Raw genomic sequence first — 24,842 nt, forward strand, 5'->3', positions numbered from 1 at the left:
GTGAGAAGCTCTTTAAAAGCCACGCTGTCTTGAAGATTGCTGATGGATGGTGTCATGTCTTTTGTTTCAGGGAAATATGCAGAGGTGTAAACTTGTGATGGATCAAATCAGTGAGGCCAGAGACTCCATGCTTAAAGTTTTAGATCATAAAGATCGTGTCCTGAAGCTTCTAAACAAGAATGGGACTGTCAAGAAGGTGTCAAAATTGAAGCGAAAGGAAAAAGTCTAGACCCCGAATCAGGACTTTGGAAAAAGAATTTATGGAGAATGATGTTGGGGGTGGGGGAAGGGTTGGTTATTTTCAAAGTGGAACATTGAGATGAAGGAAAGCGTTCCTTAGTTCACACGTGAAAGCAGAGGGACACAGAACATCCAGTGATGTGGAAGGGTCAGAACTGATCCGACAGTGGACTCCAGTCTTCTTTCAGGCGTCTCCCTCTTATGCTTACTGCATCGTGCCTGACTTCTGTTGCAACAGGGTCTCCCGGTTGGAATCAGTGACACAGGTGACAGGCTGGCGTTTTTCAGCCTTCCAGTTGATAAACTATTTATCTGATGGATTCCTGCAGGACCCATACTGAGCCTGAACTGAAAGTATCCACTTGGACCATCTGTTCTCTCTGTACACTGAAAATCAAACCTCTTCCCCTCGCCCTAGTCGGTTCTTACTCTGTCTGACCTTCAGATGCCCACGCTGGCCTTCTAAAGCAGTGCCATGGCACTTGAAAGACCTGCCACATCTCACTCTAAAGGGTTTGAACTGCCAATTCTTGTCATTTTCTAAAGAACCATTTCAAAGTGAAATTGTTATATTGTCTGTCCTGCGTGTGTCAGAGTTGGGTTTTTGTGGAGGTGCAGAGCAGGCAACACCGTAAGTTGCTCTGAGATCCTTGTTCCGAAGTACATTCTTGGTTATCTGTACTTCTGTAGCTGGTGTGATGCTGTTAATTATACGTATGGCACATCCCCAAATGTTAATAAAGGACTCAAAGAGGTTTTGTACATAAGCAGTTTGCATCATTTTATGAAGCTCATTGTGCTGCACTGCACATCACTTGAGTGTTTACCCTTCTGGCCTTTCTCTCACGTTGTTGAGTCTACTCTGACAGTTTGGTTGCTCCACACAGGTTCCACTTACCTTGGTATCTTGAAGATGTCGCAGATGGTGAAGCCTGTGGGCTTTTGATTATCTTAAATATGAGACTACATTGTACCTCATTGCAAATATACATTGGTCATTTTATAGTACAAAAAATACGGCTGTGGTGACGGGGGAAGGACTTCCAGGAGAGTGGATTTTCTTTGCGAGGTTGCCTTCTGTGACCTCGCTGGAGTGGGAAGGTAGCCCAGGCTTGCTTTCCCCTTTTTCGTCTGCGTCGGGTCTGAGTTGTAGCACGGGGGCTCTGTTACGGGGGATCTCTAGTTGTCGTACACAGAGTCTAGTCGTGGTGCACAGGCTTAGTTGCCCTGTGGCATGTGGGATCTTAGTTCCCCAGCCAGGGACCTGACCTGCATCCCCTGGAGTGGAAGGCAGACTCCTAATCACTAGACCACCAGTAAAGTCCCCAGGCTGGCTTTTTGCCTTGTCCTAAACAAATCTGAGAGTCTATGCCAAATTTGATCCAGTCTTTGGAACCAATGTTATAAATTGGTCATATTATAGGAGTTAAGGCTGTGGTAATGGGGGAAGGACTTACAGGAGAGTGGATTTTCTTTACGAGGTTACCTTCTGTGAACTCGCTGGAGTGGGAAGGTAGCCTAGGCTTGCTTGCTTCTTTTTTTGGCTGAGTCAGGTCTTGCTTGTAGCACGGGGGATCTTCATTGAGATGCACAATCTCTAGAACCCTGGCAGGGGAACTAAGATCCCACCTATCACAGGGCAGCTAAGCCTGTGCACCACAACTGGAGTCTGGCTCTCCTGAGACAGCCTTTCCTTGAACTGGAGTGGTAAACTCTCATCTGGTATAGGACTGGGGAAGAGAAACGAAGCAGGCTTTCTGCCTTCTTCCGGTGTGGCCGCATGGTCTGCATAGTCTAGGCTAACGAGGTCCTCAGAACAGTCAAGGCTGCTTCACTAGAGTGTTCTGACCTGAAGCCGTTGCTGATGTGTGCTAGACTCCAGAGTAGTGTTCTATGTAATCCAGTGACGATGTTAGAACAGGGCTTCTTTGCCTCTGTTTCTCATTGTATATGTTGCCTAGCGATGCTTGGTGCACTGGCTTGTGAAGGACAGGACCCAGGTATTTGGGATCCTATATCAGAGATCTCGTCTCTCTACAAGTATTGTGTGTGTGCTCAATCACTCAGTTGTGTCCGATTCTTTGCCACCCCAAGGACTTGTTCATTTCAGTTGAGTTCAGTCGCTCAGTCGTATCCGACTCTGCGACCCCATGAGTCGCAGCACACCAGGCCTCCCTCTCCATCACCAACTCCCAGAGTTCACCCAAACTCATGTGCATCGAGTCGGTGATGCCATCCAGCGATCTCATCCTCTGTCCCCTTCTCCTGCCCCCAATCCCTCCCAGCATCAGGGTCTTTTCCAATGACTCAACTCTTCACATGAGGTGGCCAAAGTATTGGAGTTTCAGCCTCAGCATCAGTCCTTCCAATGAACACCCAGGACTGATCTCCTTTAGGATGGACTGGTTGGATCTCCTTGCAGTCCAAGGGACTCTCAAGAGTCTTCTCCAACACCACGGTTCAAAAGCATCAATTCTTCGGCGCTCAGCCTTCTTCACAGTCCAACTCTCCCATCCATACATGACCACAGGAAAAACCATAGCCTTGACTAGACGGACCTTTGTTGGCAAAGTAATGTCTCTGCTTTTGAATATGCTATCTAGATTGGTCGTAACTTCCCTTCCAAGGAATAAGTGTCTTTTAATTTCATGGCTGGAATGTTAACTTCTGTTTAAACAAAACTTCAATAATTCAATAACCCTGGTCAAAGGAAGCTTGTCAGTGCAAGCTTTGATGTCAGGGCAGATGAGAACAGTGGTGTTTTCTGTCTTCCCTCACCTGATGAGGACTGTGATCAGAAAGTGGAAAGGGATGGAGGAGGGAGTGAATCATCTATGTATACACTTACTTAAAAACAGCTTTATGGAGCACCGATTGACATACTAAGCACCTTAAAGGATACAACTTGATAAGATTTAGTCTATGTAAATACCCATGAAACATTCACCACAGTCAAGAGAGGGAAGAAATCAGACCCAAAAGTTTTCTTGTGCCTCTGTGACATCTTGCCTCTCACCCCTACCTGCCCTCCACCCCTCTCCAGGCAAACACTAATCTGCTTTCTGCCATTCTAGTGTGCATTTTCTGTTATTTTATATGAGTGAAATCATACATTATTTTTTGAGGGAGGGAGTCTGGCTTCTTTTACTTAGTATGGTGGAAATTTATGCTGAAATTTACTCCTATGGCTTATTTCAATAGTTCGTTGCTTTTTATTGCTAAAGGGCAAGCATTTTGTCATCTGAATATGTATATTCCTTCCACAAGTTGCTTCTCTGTCCATCTGTAGAAAGACATTCAGGTTGTTAGATTTTCATTATTACAGATGTATGAACAAATTTTGGTATACAACTTAACTGGTGATTTTATCTCAGTTGTATTTTCCAGGGATTTATGACCAAGAGATGGTGCTGATAAGTCCAGACACCCAGTGGCTCATGGTCGAGAAAACTATTACTCACAAGTTTATCATATTATTTTTTAAAACCTGAGTATTAAAAAAGATCTTTAACTAGAGAATACCTTATTTTTTTAATCATAGTAATTAAAAGTCACAGTTTGAGAGTTTAAAGTTACTTTAGAGGTTATATAGTCCAACCTAATCTGTGATGAAAGGGACACCTTTGAAAGGATGTACTTTTTTATTATAAAATTCTCCCTGGTGGCTGACAGTAAAGTGTCTGCCTACAATGCAGGAGACCTGGGTTCGATCCCTGGGTCTGGAAGATTCCCTGGACAAGGAAATGGCAATGCACTCCAGTATTCTTGCCTGGAAAATCCCATGTATGGAGGAGCCTGGTAGGCTGCAGTCCATGGGGTCGCAAAGAGTCGGACACGACTGAGCGACTTCATTTTCACTTTGACAGCATAGATAAAAGTACGGGAAACAAATATATAGCCTTGTAAGATCAACAACTTTGAAATGATCCCCCAGGGTAAGAAATATAAGTTTGCTAGTCACAAACTGCTGTATCCCAATCACAGCCCTCTTCTTCCCTCTAAAATAACCATCTTAACTTTTACTCCAAAATAATCAACTTTATTGTGGTATAATTACAGAGAGTTAAATACCCGCATCTTAAATTTACAGTTTTGTGTATTTTGACACATACATTAAACCATGGCAAAGATCCAAATAAAGAGCCATGGCATTACTGTATAACTGTAGAAAGAGTGCTCCTTTGTAGTCCATGCACTTCTGCACCCACCCCCAACCCCCAAGGTAAACACTGATCTGCTGCCCCTTGTCATATATTGGTTTTGTCTGTTCTTGAACTTCATGTAAATGGTATCATACAGCATGTACTTATTTGTATCTGGCTAATTTGATCAACATAATTTGAGGTTCTTCCATCTGCTAAGTGTATCCTGAGTTGTTTGCTGTGTGACTAGGCCGCAGTCTGTTTACCTGTTATCCCACTGAAGGACGTCTTGGTGCTTCAAGCTCTTGACTATTATGAGTAAAGCTGCTGTGAGCATTCAAATTCAGGTTCTCATGTGGAAATAAGTGTTCAGATCAGTTGGGTAAAAACCTAGAAATGTGATTGCTGGGTCATAAAGTAAAACTATGTTTAGTTTTATAAGAAACTGCCAAACTATCTTCTGAAGGAGCTGTACCACTTTACATTCCCAGCAGCAGAGTAAGAGTTGCTGTTGTTTCACGTCCTCACCAACGTTTAGTGTTGTCACTGTTTGCATTTTAGCCATTCGAACAGGTGTGTAGTGATCTCTCATGACATGATGTTGAGCATTTTTTTCAAATGCTCATTTTCCACCTTTATATCATTTTTGATGAAGTATTTGTTCACATCTTTACCTGTATTTTAACTAGCTTCTTTGTTTTCTGATGGAATTCTAAGGGGTTTTTTTGTGTATTTTGGATACCAGTCCTCTTTCAGGTAAGTGTTTTGCAAGTATTTTCTCCCTGTCTGTGGCTTATGTTGCCATTTACTTAATAGTACCTTTTGAAGAGCAGTTTTTAATGTTAATGCTGTACAACATCAGTTTTTTCTTTTATGAATTGTGCTTTTGGGTTATATCTAGACTCATCGCCAAACCCACAGTCACCTAGATTTTCTCCTGTGTTTTGATATAGTAGTTTTATAGTTTTGTGTTTTACATTTAGGCTATCATGATCCATTTTGAGATAATTTTTGTGAAATTTGTAAGATCTGTGTGGAGTTTTTTGGTTTGGGTATGGGGGGTGCACATGGATGTCCAATTGTTCCATAACCATTTCTTGAAAAGACTGTTCTTAATTAAATTGCCCCTGTTCCTTTGCCAGAGGTCAGTTGACTGTAACTGTGGAGGTTTTTCCTCGGTTCTGTATTCGGTCCCATTGGCCTATGTGTCTGTTCCTTTGCCAGTGCCACTCTGTTTTGATTACTGTAGCTTTACAGTTAGTTTTAAAGTGGGAAATATCAGTTCTCCAACTTTGTTCTTCAGTATCGCATTGGCTATTCTAGGTCTTTTGTCTTTGCGTATAAACCTTAGAATCTGTTAATACCTACAAAAAGCTTGCTGAAATTGTGACTAGTATTACATGACTCTATAGATCAAGTTGGGAAGGAATTGCTGTCTTAATAATGTTGAATGTTCTGGTCCGTGAACTTGGGCTATCTCCTCATTTATTTAGATCTTTGATTTCTTTAATCACTTTTGTAGTTTTCCTCATGTACAGCCTGTACATATTTCATTAGATTTATACCTAAGTATTTCATTTGTGTGTGTGCTTTTGTAAATGGTGCTGTATTTTTTATTTCACTTTTTTTTGGGGGGGGGGGCTATGCCACACTTGTGGGATATCAGTGGGATGGCTTGTGGGATGTTAGTTCCCCAGCTTAGGATTGAACCCAGGCCCTTGGCAGTAAAAGCACAGAGTCCTAAACATTTGGCCTCCAGGGAATTCTCTGTTTCAGATTTTAATTGTTCTCTGGTGGTATATGCGAGAGCGGTCCACATTTATCTACTATTAACCTTGTGTGCCGGAGAAGGCAATGGCACCTCACTCCAGTACTCGTGCCTGGAAAATCCCATGGATGGAGGAGCCTGGAAGGCTGCGGTCCATGGGATTGCTAAGAGTCAGACACGATTGAGCGACTTCACTTTCACTTTTCACTTTCATGCATTAGAGAAGGAAATGGCAACCCACTTCAGTGTTATTGCCTGGAGAATCCCAGGGACGGGGGAGCCTGGTGGGCTGTCGTCTATGGGGTCACACAGAGTCGGACAGGACTGAAGCGACTTAGCAGTGGCAGCAACCTTGTGTGCTGTGATGTTGCTATGTTCACAGATTTTTTTTGTTGATTCTTCAGAACTTTCTACATAAACAGTGATTCTGTCTCTGAACAAATACAGCTTTATTTCTTCTTTCTCTGTTTGTATAGTTTTTATTTCATTATACTCTGCTGTGCTGTGCTAGTTCGCTTCAGTCATGTCCAACTCTGTGACCCTATGAACCTTCCAGGCTCCTCTGTTCATGGGGATTCTCTAGACAAGAATACTGGATGGGTTGCCATGCCCTCCTTCCAGGAGGTCTTCCAGTGAGGTCTTGAGTAGGAGTGGTAAAAGGGGATATGCTTGCCTTGTTCTCAGTCATAGGGTAAAGGTCCAGTTTCTCACCACTAAGTATAAGATTAGCTGTAGGGTTTTTTAGTAGATGTTCTTTATCAGGTTGAAGTTATTCCCTGTTCCTAGTTTGCTGAAAGTTTTCAGTTATAAAATGAATGTTGGATTTTGTCATTCTTTTCTGCATCACTAATATGATCATATGAGTTATCTTCTTTATCATGTTGGTATCTTAGATTACATTAATTAATTTTTTACTATTGAACCAGCCAAACTGGCATACTTGAAATAAATCCCACTTGGTTATGGTGTATAATTCTTTTTATACATAGTTAGATTCAATTTGCCAACAATTCATTGCATCTGTGTTCACGAGAAGGACTGGTTTGTGCTTCTTTTTTGTACGTCTTAGTCTTATATTAATGTCTTGGTAATAGAATGAGTTAGGGAATGTTCTCTCTCTTCTGTTTTCAGGAGAGGATTGCAGAGAATTGATACAATTTCTTCCTCAAATGTTTGGTCAAACTCAGCAGTGAAAGCATCTGGCCCTGGTATACTCTCTTTGGGGGGAATTTGTTAATTATTGATCCAATTTTTAAAATAGACATAGGCCTATTCAGATCATCTCTCCTTGTGTGAGCTTTGGTAGTTTCTATCTTTCCAGGAATTGGAGCATTGCATCTAAGTTATTAAATTTGTGGGCATAGAGGTGTTCCTGGTATTCCTTAATTATTCTTTCCTTGTCTATGGGAACAGTAGTGATAATCTTTGGTTTCATTTTTTAAAATGTGTATTAAGATAAAACTCACATAACATGCAATTCACCTACTTGAAGTGTGAAATACAGTGACTTTTGCTATATTCACAGAGTTGTGCAGGCATCACCATAATCAGTTTTAGAATATTTTCATTGCCCCCCAAACAAGCCCTGCAGCCTGTAACCATTACTCCTATTGAGGTGTTTAATCTGTTTGGAGTTAATTTTTATGTATGAAATGAAGTAGGGGGTCCAGCTTCATTCCTTTTTTTAAAATTGAAGTATAGTTGATTTATAGTATTATGTTAATTAAGTTACAATGATATGTTAATTTCTTCTGTAGAGGAAAGTGATTCATTTATATATACTCTTTTTCATATTCCTGTCACAGAATATTGAATACAGTTCCCTGTGTTATACTGTAGGACTTGTTTATTCAAGTATACTGTATATTATACTGTATATAGTAATTTGCATCTGCTAATCCCCAAACTCCCAATTCATTTTTCCTCCAACCCCCTCCCCCTTGGCAACCACAATTCTGTTCTCTATGACTGTTAATCTGTTTCTCTTTCATAGATAAGTTCATTTGTGTCATATCTTACATTCCACATATAAGTGATGTCACGTGGTATTTGGCTTTCTCTTTCTGACTTAGTATGATAATGTCTAGGTCTATTCATGTTGCTGCAAATGACATTATTTCATTCTTTTTGAGGGCTGAGGAATATTCCACTGGATGAGTGAAAATTGCTCGGTTGTGACCGACCCTTTGCGACTCCATGGACTGTAACCCACCAGGCTCATCTTTCCATGGAATTCTCCTGGCAAGAATACTGGAGTGCATTGCCATTCCCTTCTGCAGGGGATCTTCCTGACCCAAGTATTGAACTCAGGTCTTCTGTACTGCAGACAGACTCTTTACCATCTGAGCCACCAGAGAAGTCCATTCCATTGTATATGTATACCAAATCATTTTTATCCATTCATCTGTCAGTGGACATCTAGGTCATTTCCAGGTCTCAGATTTTGTAAACAGTGCTGCTGTGAACATTGGAGTGTATATATCTTTTTGAATTATAGTTTCCTCCAGTATGCCCAGGAGTGGGATTTCAGGATCATATGGTGACTCTACTTTTTTGAGGACTTCCATACTATTATCCATAGTGGCTACACCAATTTACATTCTCTCCCAAAAGTATACACACCCACACCCTCCACATCCTTTCCAGTATTTGTTATTTGTAGACTTTGTAATGATGGCCATTCTGAGCAGTGTGAGGTGGTACCTCACTGTAGTTTTGATGTTAATTTCTCTAATAATTAGTGGGGCTTCCCAGATGGTGCTAATGGTAAAGAACTCGCCTGCCAATACAGGAGACATAAGAGACATGGGTTTGATCTCCAGGTCAGGCAGATCCCCTGGAGGAGGGCACGGCAACCCACTCCAGTATTCTTGCCTGGAGAATCACACCGACAGAGGAGCCTGGCGGTCTACAGTCCATAAAGGTTGCCAAGAGTCAGACAGTACTGAAGTGACTTGGCACACACACAATAATTAGTGATGTTGATCATCTTTTTATGCGCCTAATGGCCATCTGTATGTCTGCTTTGGAGAAATGCCTATTTAGGTCTTTTGCCCATTTTTTGATAGAGTTTTTTTTTTATTATTATTGAATTGTATGAGCTGTTTGTATATTTTGGAAATTAAGTCCTTGTCAGTGGCTTCATTCACAAATATTTTCTCCTAGTCCATAGGTTGTCTTTTCATTTTGTTTATGGTTTCTTTTGCTGTACAAAGAAGTTTGATTAGATCTTATTGGTTTATTTTTGCTTTTATTTCTGTTGCTTTCGAAGACTGACCTAAGAAAACACTGGTACCATTTATGTTGGAGAATGTTTTGCCTCTATTCTCTTCTAGGGATTTTATCGAACTTTATTCTTTTGCACATACCCAGCCAGTTGTCCCACTGCCATTTGTTGAAAAGACTATTCTTTTCTTTTTTTTAGGTTAATTTATGGAGGATTTATTTGTCATATTTTAACTTTTTATTGGAGTATAATTGATTTGTAATGTGTTACTTTCTGCTGTACACTAAAGTGAATCAGTTCTCTATATACCTATATCCACTCTTTTTTGTTTGTTTTGGTCACACCACATGGCATGTGGGACCTTAGTTCTCCAACCAGGGTTCAAACTTGTGCCCCCAGCAGTGGAAGTGCAGAATCTTAACCACTGAACCATCAGGAAAATCCTTTCCCTCTTTCTTAGGTTCCTTTCCTTATTTCCCTGTCCATAGAGGTCATTACAGAGAATTGAGAAGAATTCCCTATGCTATACCATAGGTCCTAATTAGTTATCCATTTTATATGTTAGTGTGCATATGTCAATCCCAATCTCCCTATTTATCCCTCCCCCACCCTCCAAAAAGACTATTCATTCACCATTAGAGAGTTCTGACAAAACATGGTCCACTGGAGAAGGGAATGACAGACCACCTCAGTATTCCTGCCTTGAGAACCCCATGAACAGTATGAAAAGGCAAAAAGATATGACACTGAAAGATGAACTCCACAGATCAGTAGGTGCCCAATATGCTGCTGGAGATCAGTGGAGAAATAACTCCAGAAAGAATGAAGAGACAGAGCCAAAGTGAAAACAACACCCAGTAGTGGATGTGACTGGTGATGGAAGTGAAGTCAGATGCTGTAAAGAGCAATATTGCATGGGAACCTGGAATGCAATGTCCATGAATCAAGGTAAATTGGAAGTGGTCAAACAGGAGATGTCAAGAGTAAACATCACCATTTTAGGAATCAGCAAACTAAAATGGACTGGAATGGGAGAATTTAATTCAGATGACATTATATCTACTACTGCAGGCAAGAATCCCTTAGAAGAAATGGATTAGCCCTCACAGTCAAAAGAGTCCAAAATGCAGTACTTGAGTGGAATCTCCAAAACAACAGAATGATTTCTGTTTGTTTCCAAGGCAAACCATTCAATATCACAGTAATGCAAGTCTGTGTCCCAACCACTAATGTGGAAGAAGCTAAAGTTGAATGGTTCTATGAAAACCTACAAGACCTTCTAGAACTAACACCGAAAAGATGTCCTTTTCATTATAAGGGACTGGAATGCAAAAGTAGGAAGTCAAGAGATAACCTGGAGTAACAAGCAAGTTTGCCTTGGAGTACAAAATGAAGCAGGACAAAGGCTAACGGAGTTTTGACACTGGTCATAGCAAACACCCTCTTCCAACAACATAAGAGAAGACTACATGTGGACATCACCAGATGGTCAATACCAAAATCAGATTGATTATATTCTTTGCAGCTGAAGATGAAGAAGGCTCTATACAATCAGCAAAAACAAGGCTGGAAGCTGACTGTGGCTCAGATCATGAACTCCTTACTGCCAAATTCAGACTTACATTGAAGAAAGTAGGGAAAACCACTAGACCATTCAGGTATGACCTAAGTCAAATCCCTTATGATTATACAGTGGAAGTGACACATAGATTCAAGGGATTAGATCTGTTAGAGTGCCTAAAGAACTATGGACAAAGGTTTGTGACATTGTACAGGAGATGATAATCAAAACCATCCCCAAGAAAGAGAAATGCAAAAAGGCAAAATGATTCTCTGAGGAGGGCTTACAAATAGCTGAGAAAAGAAGTGAAAGGCAAACTAGAAAAGGAAAGGAATACCCATTTAAATGCAGAGTTCCAAAGAACAAAAAGAGACAAGAAAGCCTTCCTTGGTGATCAATGCAGAGAAATAGAGGAAAACAATAGAATGGGAAAGACTAGAGATCTCTTCAAGAAAATTAGAGATACCAAGGGAACATTTCATGCAAAGATGGGCTCGATAAAGGACAGAAATGGTATGGATTTAACAGAAGCAGAAGATATTTAGAAGAGGTGGCAAGAATACAGAGAAGGACTAGACAAAAAAGATCTTCATGACCCAGATAACCAACAGGCTGTGATCACTCACCTAGAACCAGACATCCTGGAATGCAAAGTCAAGTGATCCTTAGGAAGCATCACTATGAACAAAGCTAGTAGAGGTGATGGAATTCCAGTTGAGCTCTTTCAAATCCTAAAAGATGATGCTGTGAAAGTGCTGCACTCAGTATGCCAGCAAATTTGGAAAACTCAGCAGTGGCCACAGGACTGGAACAGTTCAGTTTTCATTCCAATCCCAAAGAAAGGCAGTGCCAAAGAATGTTCAAACTACTGCACAATTGCATTCATCTCACACGCTAGCAAAGTAATGCTCAAAATTCTCCAAGCCAGACTTCAGTAGTACGTGAACCGAGAACTTCCAGGTGTTCACATAGCTGGATTTAAAAAAGGCAGAGGAACCAGAAATCAAATTGCCAACATCTGTTGGATCATTGAAAAAGCAAGAGAGTTCCAGAAAAACATCTACTTCTGCTTTATTGACTATGCCAAAGCCTTTGACTGTGATCACACTGTGGAAAATTCTTAGAGGTGAGAATACCAGACCACCTTACTTGCTTCCTGAGAAGTCTGTATGCAGGTCAGGAAGCAACAGTTAGAACTGGACATGGAACAACAGACTGGTTCATAATTAGGAACGGAGTACATATATTGTACTCCTTTATATATCAAGGACATATATTGTCAGCCTGGTTATTTAACTTATATGCAGAGTACATCATGAGAAACACTGGGCTGGATGAAGCACAAGCTGGAATCAAGATTGCAGGGAGAAATATCAATAACCTCAGATATGCAGATGACACCACCCTTATGGCAGAAAGTGAAGAGGAACTAAAAAGCCTCTTGATGAAAGAGGAGAGTGAAAATGCTGGTTTAAAACTCAACATTAAAAAAACAAATAAGATCATGGCATCTGGTCCCATCACTTCATGGCAAATAGATGGGAAACAAAGGAAAAAGTCACAGACTTTATTTTCCTGGGCAAAATCACTGCCGATGGTGACTGCAGCCATGAAATTAAAAGACACTTGCTCTTTGGAAGAAAATCTTATGACAAACCTAGATAGTATGACAAAAAACAGAGACATTACTTTGCTGACAAAGGTTCATATCAAAGCTATGGTTTTTCCAGTAGTCATGTATGGATGTAAGAGTTGGACCATAAAGATAGCTGAGTTCTGAAGAATTGATGCTTTTGAACTGTGATGTTGGAGAAGACTGTTGAGAGTCCCTTGGACTGCAAGATCAAACCAGTCAATCCTAAAGGAAATCAGTCCTGAATATTCATTGGAAGGACAGATACTGAAGCTGAAGCTCCAATATTTTGGTCATCTGATGAGAATAACTGACTCATTGGAAATGACCGATGCTGGGAAAGATTGAAGGCAGGAGGAAAAGATGATGACAGAGGATGATATGGTTGAATGGCATCATCGTCTCGATGGACAGGAGTTTGAGCAAGCTCTGAAAGTTGGTGATGGACTGGGAAGCTTCGCATGCTGTAGTCCGTACGGTCACAAAGAGATGGACACAACTGAGTGGCTGAACTGAACCGAACTTCTTTGAATTGTCCTGGAAATATGTCAAAGGTAAGTGAGTTGTATTTGTAAAGGCTTATTTCTTGACACTTGAGTCTATTCCACTGATCTAGCCTTAGGCCACTAGCACATGTGTCTGATTTACTAAAACTTTACAATAAGTTTTGAAATTGGAAAGCGTGCGTTCTACATTTAGCAATTATTTTTTAAGATTGTCCTGGCTGTCCTGAGTCCCTTGAATTCCCAGGTGAATTTAGAAACAGACTGTCAATTTCTACAAGGAAATCATCTAGGATTTTGGTAGGTATTGTATTGAATCTATAGATAAATTTGGAAAAATTTTCCCCTTCATATTAAGCCTTTCAATCTATGAACATGGACTGTTTTTCCATTTATTTAGTTCTAATTTAATTTCTTTCAGTTCTGTAACGTTCAGAGTAAAAGTTTTTCAGTTGTCAAACTCATTCCTAACATATTCTTTTCATCCTACTATAAATGGAATAGCTTTTTTAAAAAATGTTAACTACTTATTATACAACTCATTTAACACATTCAGATGAAATTATAGTCTAAGATACAATCCTTTTCATAGGAGACTTCATATCATTGCAGCTTTCTGCCCTGACATATAATTGCTGACATCAGTAAGTATAGGAAAAATGTGATCTGTTCCATATAGCAGAAATATTTGTGGCAGGCCCCTTCAATTAGTTTTATTTTTTTATTTTATGACTTAAAGATGGTGGAGTAGAAAAGGCAGAGGAACCAGAAATCAAATTGCCAACATCTGTCGGATCATAGAAAAAGCAAGAGAATTCCAGTAAAACCTCTACTTCTGCTTCACTGACTATGCTAAAGCCTTTGACTGTGTGGATCACAACAAACTGTGGAAAATTCTTCAGAACACCTTACTTGCCTCCTGAGAAATCTGTATGCAGGTCAAGAAGTAACAGTTAGACATGGAAAAAAGGACTGGTTCCAAAATGGGAAAGGAGTACGTCAAGACTATATAATGTCACCCTGCTCGTTTAACTTATATGCAGAGTACATCATGAGAAACGCCAGCTGGATGAAACACGAGCTGGAATCAAGATTGCTGTGAGTAATATCAATAACCTCAGATATGCAGATGACACCATCCTTATGGCAGAAAGTGAAGAGGAACTAAAGAGCCCCTTGATGAAGGTGAAAGAGGAGAGTGAAAAAGCTGGTTTAAAACTCAACATTAAAATGAAGAAGATCACGGCATCCGGTCCCATCACTTCATGGCAAATAGGTGGAGAAACAATAAAAACAGTGACAGACTTTATTTTCTTGGGCTCCAAAATCACCACAGATGATGACTGCAGCCATGAAGTTAAAAGACTCGTTCTTTGGAAGAAAAGCTGTGACAAACCTAGACAGCATATTAAAAAGCAGAGATGTTACTTTTACAACAAAAGTCCATAGAGTCAAAGCTATGGTTTTTTCAGTAGTCATGTATGGATGTAAGAGTTGGACCATAAAGAAGGCTGAGTTCTGAAGAATTGATGCTTTTAAACTGTGGTGTTGGAGAAGACTCTTGAGAGTCCCTTGGACCACAAGGAAATCCAACCAGTCAATCCTAAAGGAAATCAGTCCTGAATATTCATCAGAAGGACTGATGCTGAAGCTGAAGCTCCAGTACTTTGGCCATCTGATGCAAAGAACTGACTCATTTGAAAAGACCCTGATGCTGGGAAAGATTGAACGCAGGAGGTGAAGGGGATTACAGAGGACGAGATGGTTGGATGGCATCACCGACTCAGTCAACATGAGTTTGAGCAAGGTCCCGGAGATGGTGAAGGACAGGGAAGCCTGGCTTGCTGCAGTCCATTGGGTCACAAAAAGTTGGACACAGCTGAGTGACTGAACAGTAACAACAACATTTTTTTTATTTTATCATTTTTATTTAGGTATAGTTGATTTACAATATTATATGTTTTAGGTATACTGTATTATGATTCACAATTTTAGAAGTTATTCTTAATTTATAGTTATAAAACACTTGCTATATTCCTGTGTTGTACAATATATCCTGGTAACTTATTTATTTTATAAATAATAGTTTCTGTTTCCTAACCCCCCGCTTCTATCTTGCCTCTTCTTCCCTCTCCCCAGTGGTAACCACTAGTTTGCTCTCTATATCTGTGAGTGTGTCTTTTTTGTTGTCGTATTTACTAGTTTTAATTTTTAGGTTCCACATGTAAGTTGTATCATACGGTTTTTATCTTTCTCTGTCTGGCATATTTCAATACACATGATACCCTCCAAGTCCATCCATGTTGTTGCAAATGGGAATAGTTAGAACTACTTCCTTAATTTCATTTTTTGATTGCTCATTGCTGCTATACAGATACAATTGATTTTTAGATATTGTACTTACTTATTTAGTTTGGAACAGCTTGACAAATATAATTCACATACCATACAATTCACTCAGTGTATAATTCATTGTTTATATATTAAATTATTAATTTTTAAATTGTAGTAAGTAATATATAGCATAAAACTTGCCATTTTAAGATACAATTCAGTGGCATTAATTACATTCACAATGTTATGCAAACTTCACCCCTATTTCCAAAATATTTTCTTTACCCTTTTGTCAGCCTTAAGTGATAACTCTTCAGTCCCCCTTCCCCAGCCCCTGGTAATCCCTAAAGTATTTTCTGTCTTTGTGGTTTTGCCTGTTTTAAGTGTGTGCTTGCATGCTCAGTCGTATCCGACTCTGCAACCCCATGGAGTCCTCCAGGCTCGTCTGTCCTTGAGATTTTCCAGACAAGAATACTGGAGTGGGTTGCCATTTCCTCCCCAACATGATCTTCCTGACCCAGGGATTGAGCCCACATCTCCTGTGTCTCCTGTACTGGCAGGCAGATTCTTTATCCCTAAGCCACTGGGGAAGCCATCATATAAATGGAACTGTAAAATATTTGTCTTTTTGTGTCTGCATTATTTTGCTTAACATGAGTTTTTCAAGGGTCATCAAGGTTGTAGCAGGCATCAGAAGTTCTTTCCTTTTTATGTCTGTAAAATATTCTGTTAAATATACATAACACATTTTATTCTGTCCACTTGTCTATTGGTGAACACTTGAATCATTTACAAATTTTGCCTGTTATAAATAATGCTGTAATGAAAATTGATGTAAAAGTCTCTGTTCAATGCCTGGTTGCAGTTCCTCTGGATATTTATTTAGGAGAGGAATTTATGAATTGTATGATGATTCTGGCATTAGCTTTCTGAGGAACCACTAAACTAGTTTCCACAGTGGCTGTATCATTTTACATTATTAACTAAGTATTTTATTCTTTTTGAAGCTATTGTAAATGGAATTGCTTTTACAATTTACTTTTGACTTGTTCGTTGCAAGTATATAGAAACAAAACTGATTTTTGTGTGTTAGTTTTGTATCCTAGAGATTTGCTTAATTTATTAGTATTAGCTCTAACAGATTTTTGTGAAGTCATTAGGTTTTTCAATATGTCATATCATGTCATTTGTATGACATGATATGAGAGAGAACTTTACTTCATCCTTTCCATACCTTTTATTTGTTTTTCTTGACTAGTCGTTCTGGTTTGAACTTCCAGAACTGTGTTGAATCAAAGTGGTGAAACTTGGCACTGTTGCTTTGTCCGTGATCTTGGAGGGAAAGCTCTCAGTCTTTCACAGTTGAGTATGATGTTATCTGTGAGTTTTCCACATATGGCTTTTATCATGTTGAGGAATTTCCCTACTATTCCTCGTTTATTGTTTTTACATTAAGTTTTATTAAATGCTGTTTCTGCAACAACCAGGACGATCATGTGGGTTTGTTCCTTCTTTCTAATCGTGTGATTTACTGTATTGGTTAATTTTAATATATCAAACCATACTTTCATTTCAGAAATAAATTCCACTTGATCCTGGGATGATCCTTTTCAAATGCTGCTGAATTTGGCTTGCTAGTATTTTGTTGGATATTTGCATCTGTATTCATAAAGATTTTCATCTGTTGTTTCTTTCCTGTAGTGCCTCTGTATAGTTCTAGTATCAAAGTAATGCTAGCCTCGTAGAGTGAGTTTCAGAAATGTTTCCTCTTCTTCAATTTGTTTGAAGAATTTGTGAATAATCGATATTGAGTCTTCTTTAAACATTTGGTATAATTTTCCAGTAAAGTCATCTGTTTCTGGGATTTTCTTTGTTGTGAGGTTTTTCATTACTAATTCAGTCTCCTCACCACTTACATGCTATCTTAATTTGGGCTGCTGTAACACATACCCTAAACTGGATGGCTTAAACAACAAACTTTTATTTCTCATAGTTCTGAAGGCTGAGTCCAAGATCAGGGTGCCAGCATGCCTGATGTCTTGGTGAGACCACTCTTCCTGGCTTGCCGATGACTTCTTGTTCTATCCTCACATGGGGGAAAGCAGAGAAAGAGGAAGCAAGCTCTCTCTCATGGAGATAAGGACACTAATCCCATTCATGAGGACTCCACTTTATGACCTAATTACCTCTGAAAGGCCCTACCTCCTAATACCATCACATTGCTTGCTTGCTTGCTAAGTCACTTCAGTCGTGTCCAACTCTGTGTGACCCCATAGACGGCAGCCCACTAGGCTCCCCCGTCCCTGGGATTCTCCCGGCAAGAACGCTGGATCGGGTTGCCATTTCCTTCTCCATCACATTAGAGGGTAGAATTTCAACATACAAGTTTGGGGAGGACACAAACATCCAATCTAAAGCTCTTACATTTAATATGCTGCTAAGTCGCTTCAGTCATGTCCGATTCTGTGCGACCCCATAGACAGCAGCCCACCAGGCTCCCCCGTCCCGGGATTCTCAAGGCAAGAACACTGGAGTGGGTTGCCATTTCCTTTTCCAATGCATGAAAGTGAAAAGTGAAAGTGAAGTTGCTCAGTCGTGTCTGACTCTTAGCGACCCCATGGACTGCAGCCTACCAGGCTCCTCCATCCATGGATTTTCCAGGCAAGAGTACTGGAGTGGGGTGCCATTGCCTTCTCTGATGATTACTGATATAAAGGGTTTACTGTTTTCTGTGTTTCTTCTATGTTTTTTGTTCATCATTTCCTCCATTACTGCCTTTTTTGTAGTAAGTTTTTTTCAGTGTTCGATTTTGATTCCCTTCTTTCTTTTTCTGCATATTGTTAAAGTTATTTTCTTAGGAATTGCCATGGGGATTACAATTAACATAAATTGTAATATGTTTTGAATAATAGTTCTATTATAATAGTATACACTCTGCTCCTATACATCTCCTCTCCTCCCTCTCTATGTTGCTATGTTGCTATTGTCACAGATTACATCTTTATATATTATATACCCATTGTCATGTATTTATAATTATTTTATGCATGTTTCTTTTAAATCACATGAAAATGGAGACACTGTAAATATAAACTAAACCAAAAGTACAATAACGCTGGCTTTCTTTCTTTACCTATGAAGTTTTACCTTCACTGGTGTTTTTTAATATTTTCTTATGTCTTTGAGTTACTCTCTAGTGTTCTTTCATTTCAGTCTGAATAATTCATTTTAGAATTTCTTGTAGGGCAAATTACTGGTAATGAACATCCTCGGCTTTTTTTTTAATCTGATAATGCCTTATTTTCTCCTTCATTCTTGAAGGATAGTTTGGCCAGATATAGAATTCTTAGGTGACAGGTTTTTATTTCAGCACTTAAAGAATGTCTTCTCATTGCCTTTTCACCTTTATGGCTTCAGGCGAGAAATCTGCTGTTAACCTTATTGAAGATGCTTTGTACATTAGGAGTCACTTCTGTCTTGCCGCTTTCAAGATTCTCTCTTTGTTTTTGAGTTTTAGCAATTTGACTATAATGTATCCCTTACAAAGGTACGCATTTCATTAAATTTACCCTGTTTGGGGTTTGTTGAGCTTCTTGGATGTATGTATTCATGTCTTTCATCTGATTTAGGAAGTTTTGGCCATTATTTCTTCAAATATTTCTTCTGCCCATTTGTATCTTCTCTTTCTGGAATTCCTATAATGTATATATTGTTCTGTTGCTAGTATCCACAGGTCCCTTAGACTATGTTCACTTTTCTTCATTCCTTTTTTTCTTTCTTCTCGGATTAGGTAATTTCTTAATGTCTTACCTTGAAATTCATTGATTTTTCTTTTACTTGCTCAGATCTACTGTTGAATCCCTCTGTGAGTTTTTCACTTATTGTACTTTTCAGCTTCGGAATTTCTTTTTGACTACCCTGTATAGTTTCCATCTCTTTATTGATACTCTCATTTTGTTCAGATATCACCTTACTAATTTCCTTTGGTTCTTTGTTCATGGTTTCCTGTAGCTGATTAACATTTAAGACAGTCACTGTAACATCTTTGACTAATAGTTCTAATATCTGGACTTCCCCAGGAATAGTTTCTGTCAAGCTCTTTATTTCCCAAGACTGGAACATACTGATCTATTTCTTCATACATTTTCTAGTTTTTGCTGAGAAGTAGATACTCTGAGCGTCATGCTGTGGTAACTTTCTGGAAATCTGATTTTCCCACTCACCAGTGATTTGCTGGAGTTTCCTTCATTCATGGCTGGAGCCATCCTTTTGTAGCTTTTCCATACTATATTTTGCAAAGTATATATCCTTTGTTGTGTGTGTTCACTGCAGTTTCCCTTCTGTTGTCTCTACAGTCAGCCAGTGTCCTGACAAAGATTTCCTTAAATGATTCTCAGAGAGAAAGAGAGAGAAAATGTTTCTTCAGATTCTCTCATGTCGGGGAGGCACTTCAGCCTGAGGGTTGAAACAACATTCAGCCTCCATGGCTGCCAATCACTGATCAAAAACAACAGTCAGAACCGACAACTCCAAGTTTTGGAGGACAAAGCCTTTATTACCCACTCTGGGTCCAGCAAGCCATACCAGGAGTTTGGGTGGGCTATTTTCCATCACTGCCTACTCCAGGGCTTAAGAATGAGTAATAGTAGCCACCATGTCATTAAAGCTGAAATTGACAAAAACTACCAGCCTCTTCATCCAGCTCTCTCTTGGATGCTACAAGTGCTGTACTTGCAGCAACTCTATAAGGGAGTTGCTTCAGACAGTTCCTGGCAATTTGATGGTTGGGTCAGTGGAGGGATAGATTCCTAGAGCTTCCTACTCTGCCGTCTTCCTGAATATCACCCACAACACAATTTGTATTTATCTATATACAGTTTGTATATTGATCTTGTGTCCTACGAACTTACTAAACTTGTTTATTTGTCTTAACAATTTTCATTGCTTTCCTTGCTGCTGCTAAGTCGCTTCAGTTGTGTCCGACTCTGTGCGACCCCATGGACTGCAGCCCACCAGGCTTCTCCGTCCATGGGATTCTCCAGGCAAGAACACTGGAGTGGGTTGCCGTTTCCTTCTCAATGCATGAAAGTGGAAAGTGAAAGTGAAGTAGCTCAGTCGTGTCCGACTCTTAGCGACCCCATGGACTGCAGCCTACCAGGCTCCTCCATCCATGGGATTTTCCAGGCAACAGTACTGGAGTGGGGTGCCATTGCCTTCTCCTTGGTTTCCTTAGGATTTTATATATACAAGATCATGTCATATCCAAAGAAAGATCATTTTCCTTCCTTTTCCAATGGACACCTTTCTTTCTTTTTTTATTTTTTATTTTTTTGTCTGATTGTCCTAGCTATAACTTTCAGTAACTATTGAATAAATGTGGTGAGAGAGAACATCCTTGTCTTGTTCCTGATCTTAGGGGTAAAGCGTTTAGTCTTTTACCATTATGTATGGTGTTTAATGTGGATTTTTCATAGATGCCATTTAAAAAATTAAGTTCCCTTCTAAGTTTGTTGAGTTTTTTTTTTTAATCATGAAAGGGTGTTACATTTTGTCAAATTCTCTTTCTACATTTATTGAGATGATCATGATGTGATTTATTAATTTTTTAAGGTTTTTATTATATATTCATTAAAGATATTGTTCTGTACTTTTTTTGTTTGTCTATTTTGGTATCAGGGAAATAGAGGCCTCAGAATGAGTTGGGAAGTTGTTCCCCACTCTCCTTCCTTGTGGAAGAATTTGTAAAGGACTTCTATTTATTCTTCCTTAACATTTTTTAAAATACACCAGTGAAGTCATCTGGTCCTGTGATTTTCTTTGAGGAAAGTTCTTTGATTGTTAATTCAAATTTTATTTCTTACATATCTATTCTTAAACAATTTTTGGTTTTGTTGGTTTTTCCCTGTTGATTTCTTGTTTTCAATTTCATTGATTTCTGTTGTTATTTTTATAATTTCTACTGCTTAATTTAGGTTTAAATAGCTTTTCTTTCTCTGGTTCCTTAAAGTGGAAACTTAGATTATTGATCTTCAATCTTTCTTTTCTTTTTTTACTACATGTATTTAGAGCCATACATTTCCTTCTAAACACCATTTTCATTTAATCTTGCAAATTTTGAAAATTTGTATTTCATTTTCATTTAGTTCAAAAATATTTAACTTCTCTTGAAATTTCTTTGACCCATGTGTTGTTTAGAAGTACATTGTTTAATCTCAAAATATTTTGGAATTTTCAGTATTCTTGGGCTTCCCTTGTGGCTCAGCTGGTAAAGAATCCTGCAATGCGGGAGACCTGGGTTTGATCGCTGGGTTGGGAAGATCCCCTGGAGAAGGGAAAGGCTACCCACTCCAGTATTCTGCCCTAGAGAAGTCCATGGACTGTATAGTCCATGGTGTCACAGAGTCAGACATGACTGAGTGACTTTCACTTTCCGTTATTGATTTCTATTTTAATTTTACTGTAGTTTGAAAATGTTCTTTATATGGTTTCTGTTCTGTTACATTTGCTAACATGTGTTTTATGGCCCAGAATGTGATTTATCTTAGTAAATCAACTCTGCTATTAATGGACTCCTCTATCTTGACATTTATACTAATCACAGTTTTGCATTTGTTTATGGTTTTAATAAATTTTGTCTATCTAAACATTACAGTTTATCTTGCTTATATTCTTATTGTCTTTGAAATGCCTTTTAAATCTTCAATCTATAGATGGGCTTTCTGTTCTTTTTTTCTTACAATTTGTTTAAGGGACTCAATTCTTTAATTTTTAGTTTTCCATAGTCTAATTTTTGCCAGTTATGCTTAATAGTATAGTAAGACATGATTCTCTATTTTCTGGATCCAGAATCTTGGTCACATCATATTTGAATTTTTATTTTGGTAGGACTATGTGCAGTGTTGTATTCTCTCCATAGGAGTTACTTACTGCCTAATTTTATCTCTTTTTATAATGTTAGCAGGCAGTAGGAGTATCTTCAGGTTGACTCCTAACTCTTTGTTATCATTTTGCTCTCTGGTATGGCAAAATATTCCCAATACATCTTGTATATTTCCTGCTTCTCAAACTGGTCATTTCTCTGAGTCCCTGGTTTCAGTTTCTGGAAAGTGGTGCTTAAACATCACAATCTAGGCAGTGGGGTGATTATTGCTATTGAGTATGTGATTGTCTTTAGGACTTTTTAAGTAGACAGGTATACAAACACATGTTTTATGTGTAGTGTGTAATTGTAAAGTTAGCCCCACCTCCTTTTCATTAGCCACTTTTTGGAAACAAGTCCCTAAGTATAGCCCACATTCAAGGGATGAGGGACTAAGCTCCAGCTCCTTGAGGGGTCTCCCCTCATTTTTTAAATAGCTGTGCTCTTCCTGCCTTGTCAGAGCACATCAACAGCAGGGGGCATACTACACTCTCCCTGTAAACATCAGTATTAGTTCAGTAACTATGCATTTAGTGCTTACCTCCAGTCCTTATGTCAACGTCTTTTTTCATTTTGTTGTCTGAAACTTGTTCTCTAATGAGTTCCTCAGGAAGGACTCAAGGTACAATATTCCTTCAGTTTTGTGTATATCAGTAATTTTGTCCACACCTTTTGTGATTGACTGTTGGTCTGACTGATTTTAATAAAATTCTTGATTCACATACAGCTTGCCTTTTTGTTTTACAAAGGGGAAATGGAAACTTTACAAGGAACGCGTATATAGTCTTTTCATTCAAACTAGCATAAAAGTGTTTTAAAAGGCTTACTTATCAGTTAACTTCTACCATTTTAATAGCATGTGATTGGTGCTTTTAAAGTGTTCTCAGGGATGTGTGGCTATCAGGGTGCTACAGTTATTGCATTCAGGATGTGAATCATCCCTGCTTTTTCTTCTCATTACATTTGTACACACTTTCATAGTTTTTCATGGCGCATGATAAATTGCCACAAACATTTAAAAGCAGTATTATTTCAGTGTCCATGCTCAGGGACCCAGCAGAGTATATAGCTGCAACCCTATAGGGCCTGGTTAGGGCCTCATGAGGCTGTAGTCATGGTATCCACCAGGGGTAGATATCATCTGAGTCCTCTTTCAGTCTCATGTGGTTTTTTGGTAAAATTCGTTTTCTACTGAACTCACGATGGCTTGCTCCAAAGGCGGGCTTTTCTGGCCTCATAACTCCAGAAGCCAGGTAGGCATAGTTACCTCAGTAGACAACAGAGACAAAGAAACAATCTTTATAGTTTGACTCACTCTAGTGCACAAATCTGTGGCATTTGCTTGTTAATCATGGGGTTACTGAACATTGAAATAGGTAGGAAACCTACTACATTCTTAATTGATCTGTATAAGCAGGAAAGTTCTGGACTTCCCCAGTAGTCCAGTGGTTAGAAATACACCTGCCAGCGCAGGGGATGCAGTTCAGTCCTGGGTGCAGGAAGATCCCACGTGTTCCTGAGCAACAAAGCTGAGTGCTAGAGCTACTGAGCCCGAGTTCTAGAGCCTTCAAGCTGCAACCACTGAGCCTGTGTGCTGCTTGAAACCCTAGTGCCCTCGAGCCCATGCTCAGCAACAAGAGAAACCACCGTAATGAGAAGCCCATTCACTGCAACTAGAGAAAGCCTGCGTACAGCAACAAAGACCTAGCACAGCCAAAAATAAATAAAATTTTTAATTAAAAAGAAAAGTTCTAAGTCAAGTGAAAGAAGGTCTAGCTCAAGTCATAAAGTAGAGTCACACCCACTTAATCAATTCCCAAATGAGCCAGTTGACAGACCCAGAATCTTTTGAATGAAGGTGAAGCAAGACCCCTTGAGGAAGAACCCCAGTACACCACCAAAAACATATACTGTTAATCTTACTCCCAGCTTTCCCAAAGGGACCTACAGTCTTTTACCAGATCATCTATGCATTGACGAAAAGGAAATAATCAGACCTTTCAGGGACACTGGCTATGAATAGGCATTGATTTCAAGAGACCCAAAATGTCATGTGCCCTCCAGCCAAATTAGAAGCTTATGGGGTTCTGGACATCAATGGAGTTTTAACTCAGGTCCATCTCACAGTGGGCCCGGTAAGTCCTTAAGCCCATCCTGTGGTTACTTACTCAGCTCCAGAATGCAGAATTGGAATAGACATACTTAGCAGCTGGCAGAATACCCACTTTGGTTCCCTGACCTTCAGAGTGAGGGCTATTATAGTAGGAAAGGCCAAATTAGAACTGCCTCATCCTAGGAAGCTTCCCTTGTGGCTCAGCTGCTAAAGAATCCACCTGTAATGTGGGAGACCTGGGTTCGATCCCTGGATTGGGAAGATCCCCTAGAGAAGGGAAAGGCTACCCACTCCAGTATTCTGGCCTGGAGAATCCCATGGACTGTATAGTCTATGAGGTTGCAAAGAGTCGGACATGACTGAGCAACTTTCACTTTCACTTTCACCCTAAGAAAATGGTAAA

The 24,842-nt window shown here is 39.3% G+C and overlaps 1 protein-coding gene across 12 annotated transcripts in view; it reads left to right on the forward strand.

Annotated features, from left to right (window-relative positions):
• The window catches only part of SAP130 (Sin3A associated protein 130), a 99,796-nt gene extending 76,746 nt beyond the window's left edge, over positions 1 to 23,050 (forward strand). For all 12 annotated transcript variants that reach the window (XM_024979521.2, XM_024979531.2, XM_024979523.2 and 9 more), the window contains one exon: positions 71 to 23,050. In XM_024979521.2, the coding sequence (XP_024835289.1) occupies positions 71 to 229 (159 nt within the window). In that variant the 3' untranslated portion in view covers positions 230 to 23,050. The remainder of the gene's footprint in view (positions 1 to 70) is intronic.
• Positions 23,051 to 24,842: the final 1,792 nt, after the last annotated feature.

Source organism: Bos taurus, chromosome 2, assembly GCF_002263795.3.
Source record: "Bos taurus isolate L1 Dominette 01449 registration number 42190680 breed Hereford chromosome 2, ARS-UCD2.0, whole genome shotgun sequence".
In the NCBI taxonomy this organism is placed as follows: Eukaryota; Metazoa; Chordata; class Mammalia; order Artiodactyla; family Bovidae; genus Bos; species Bos taurus.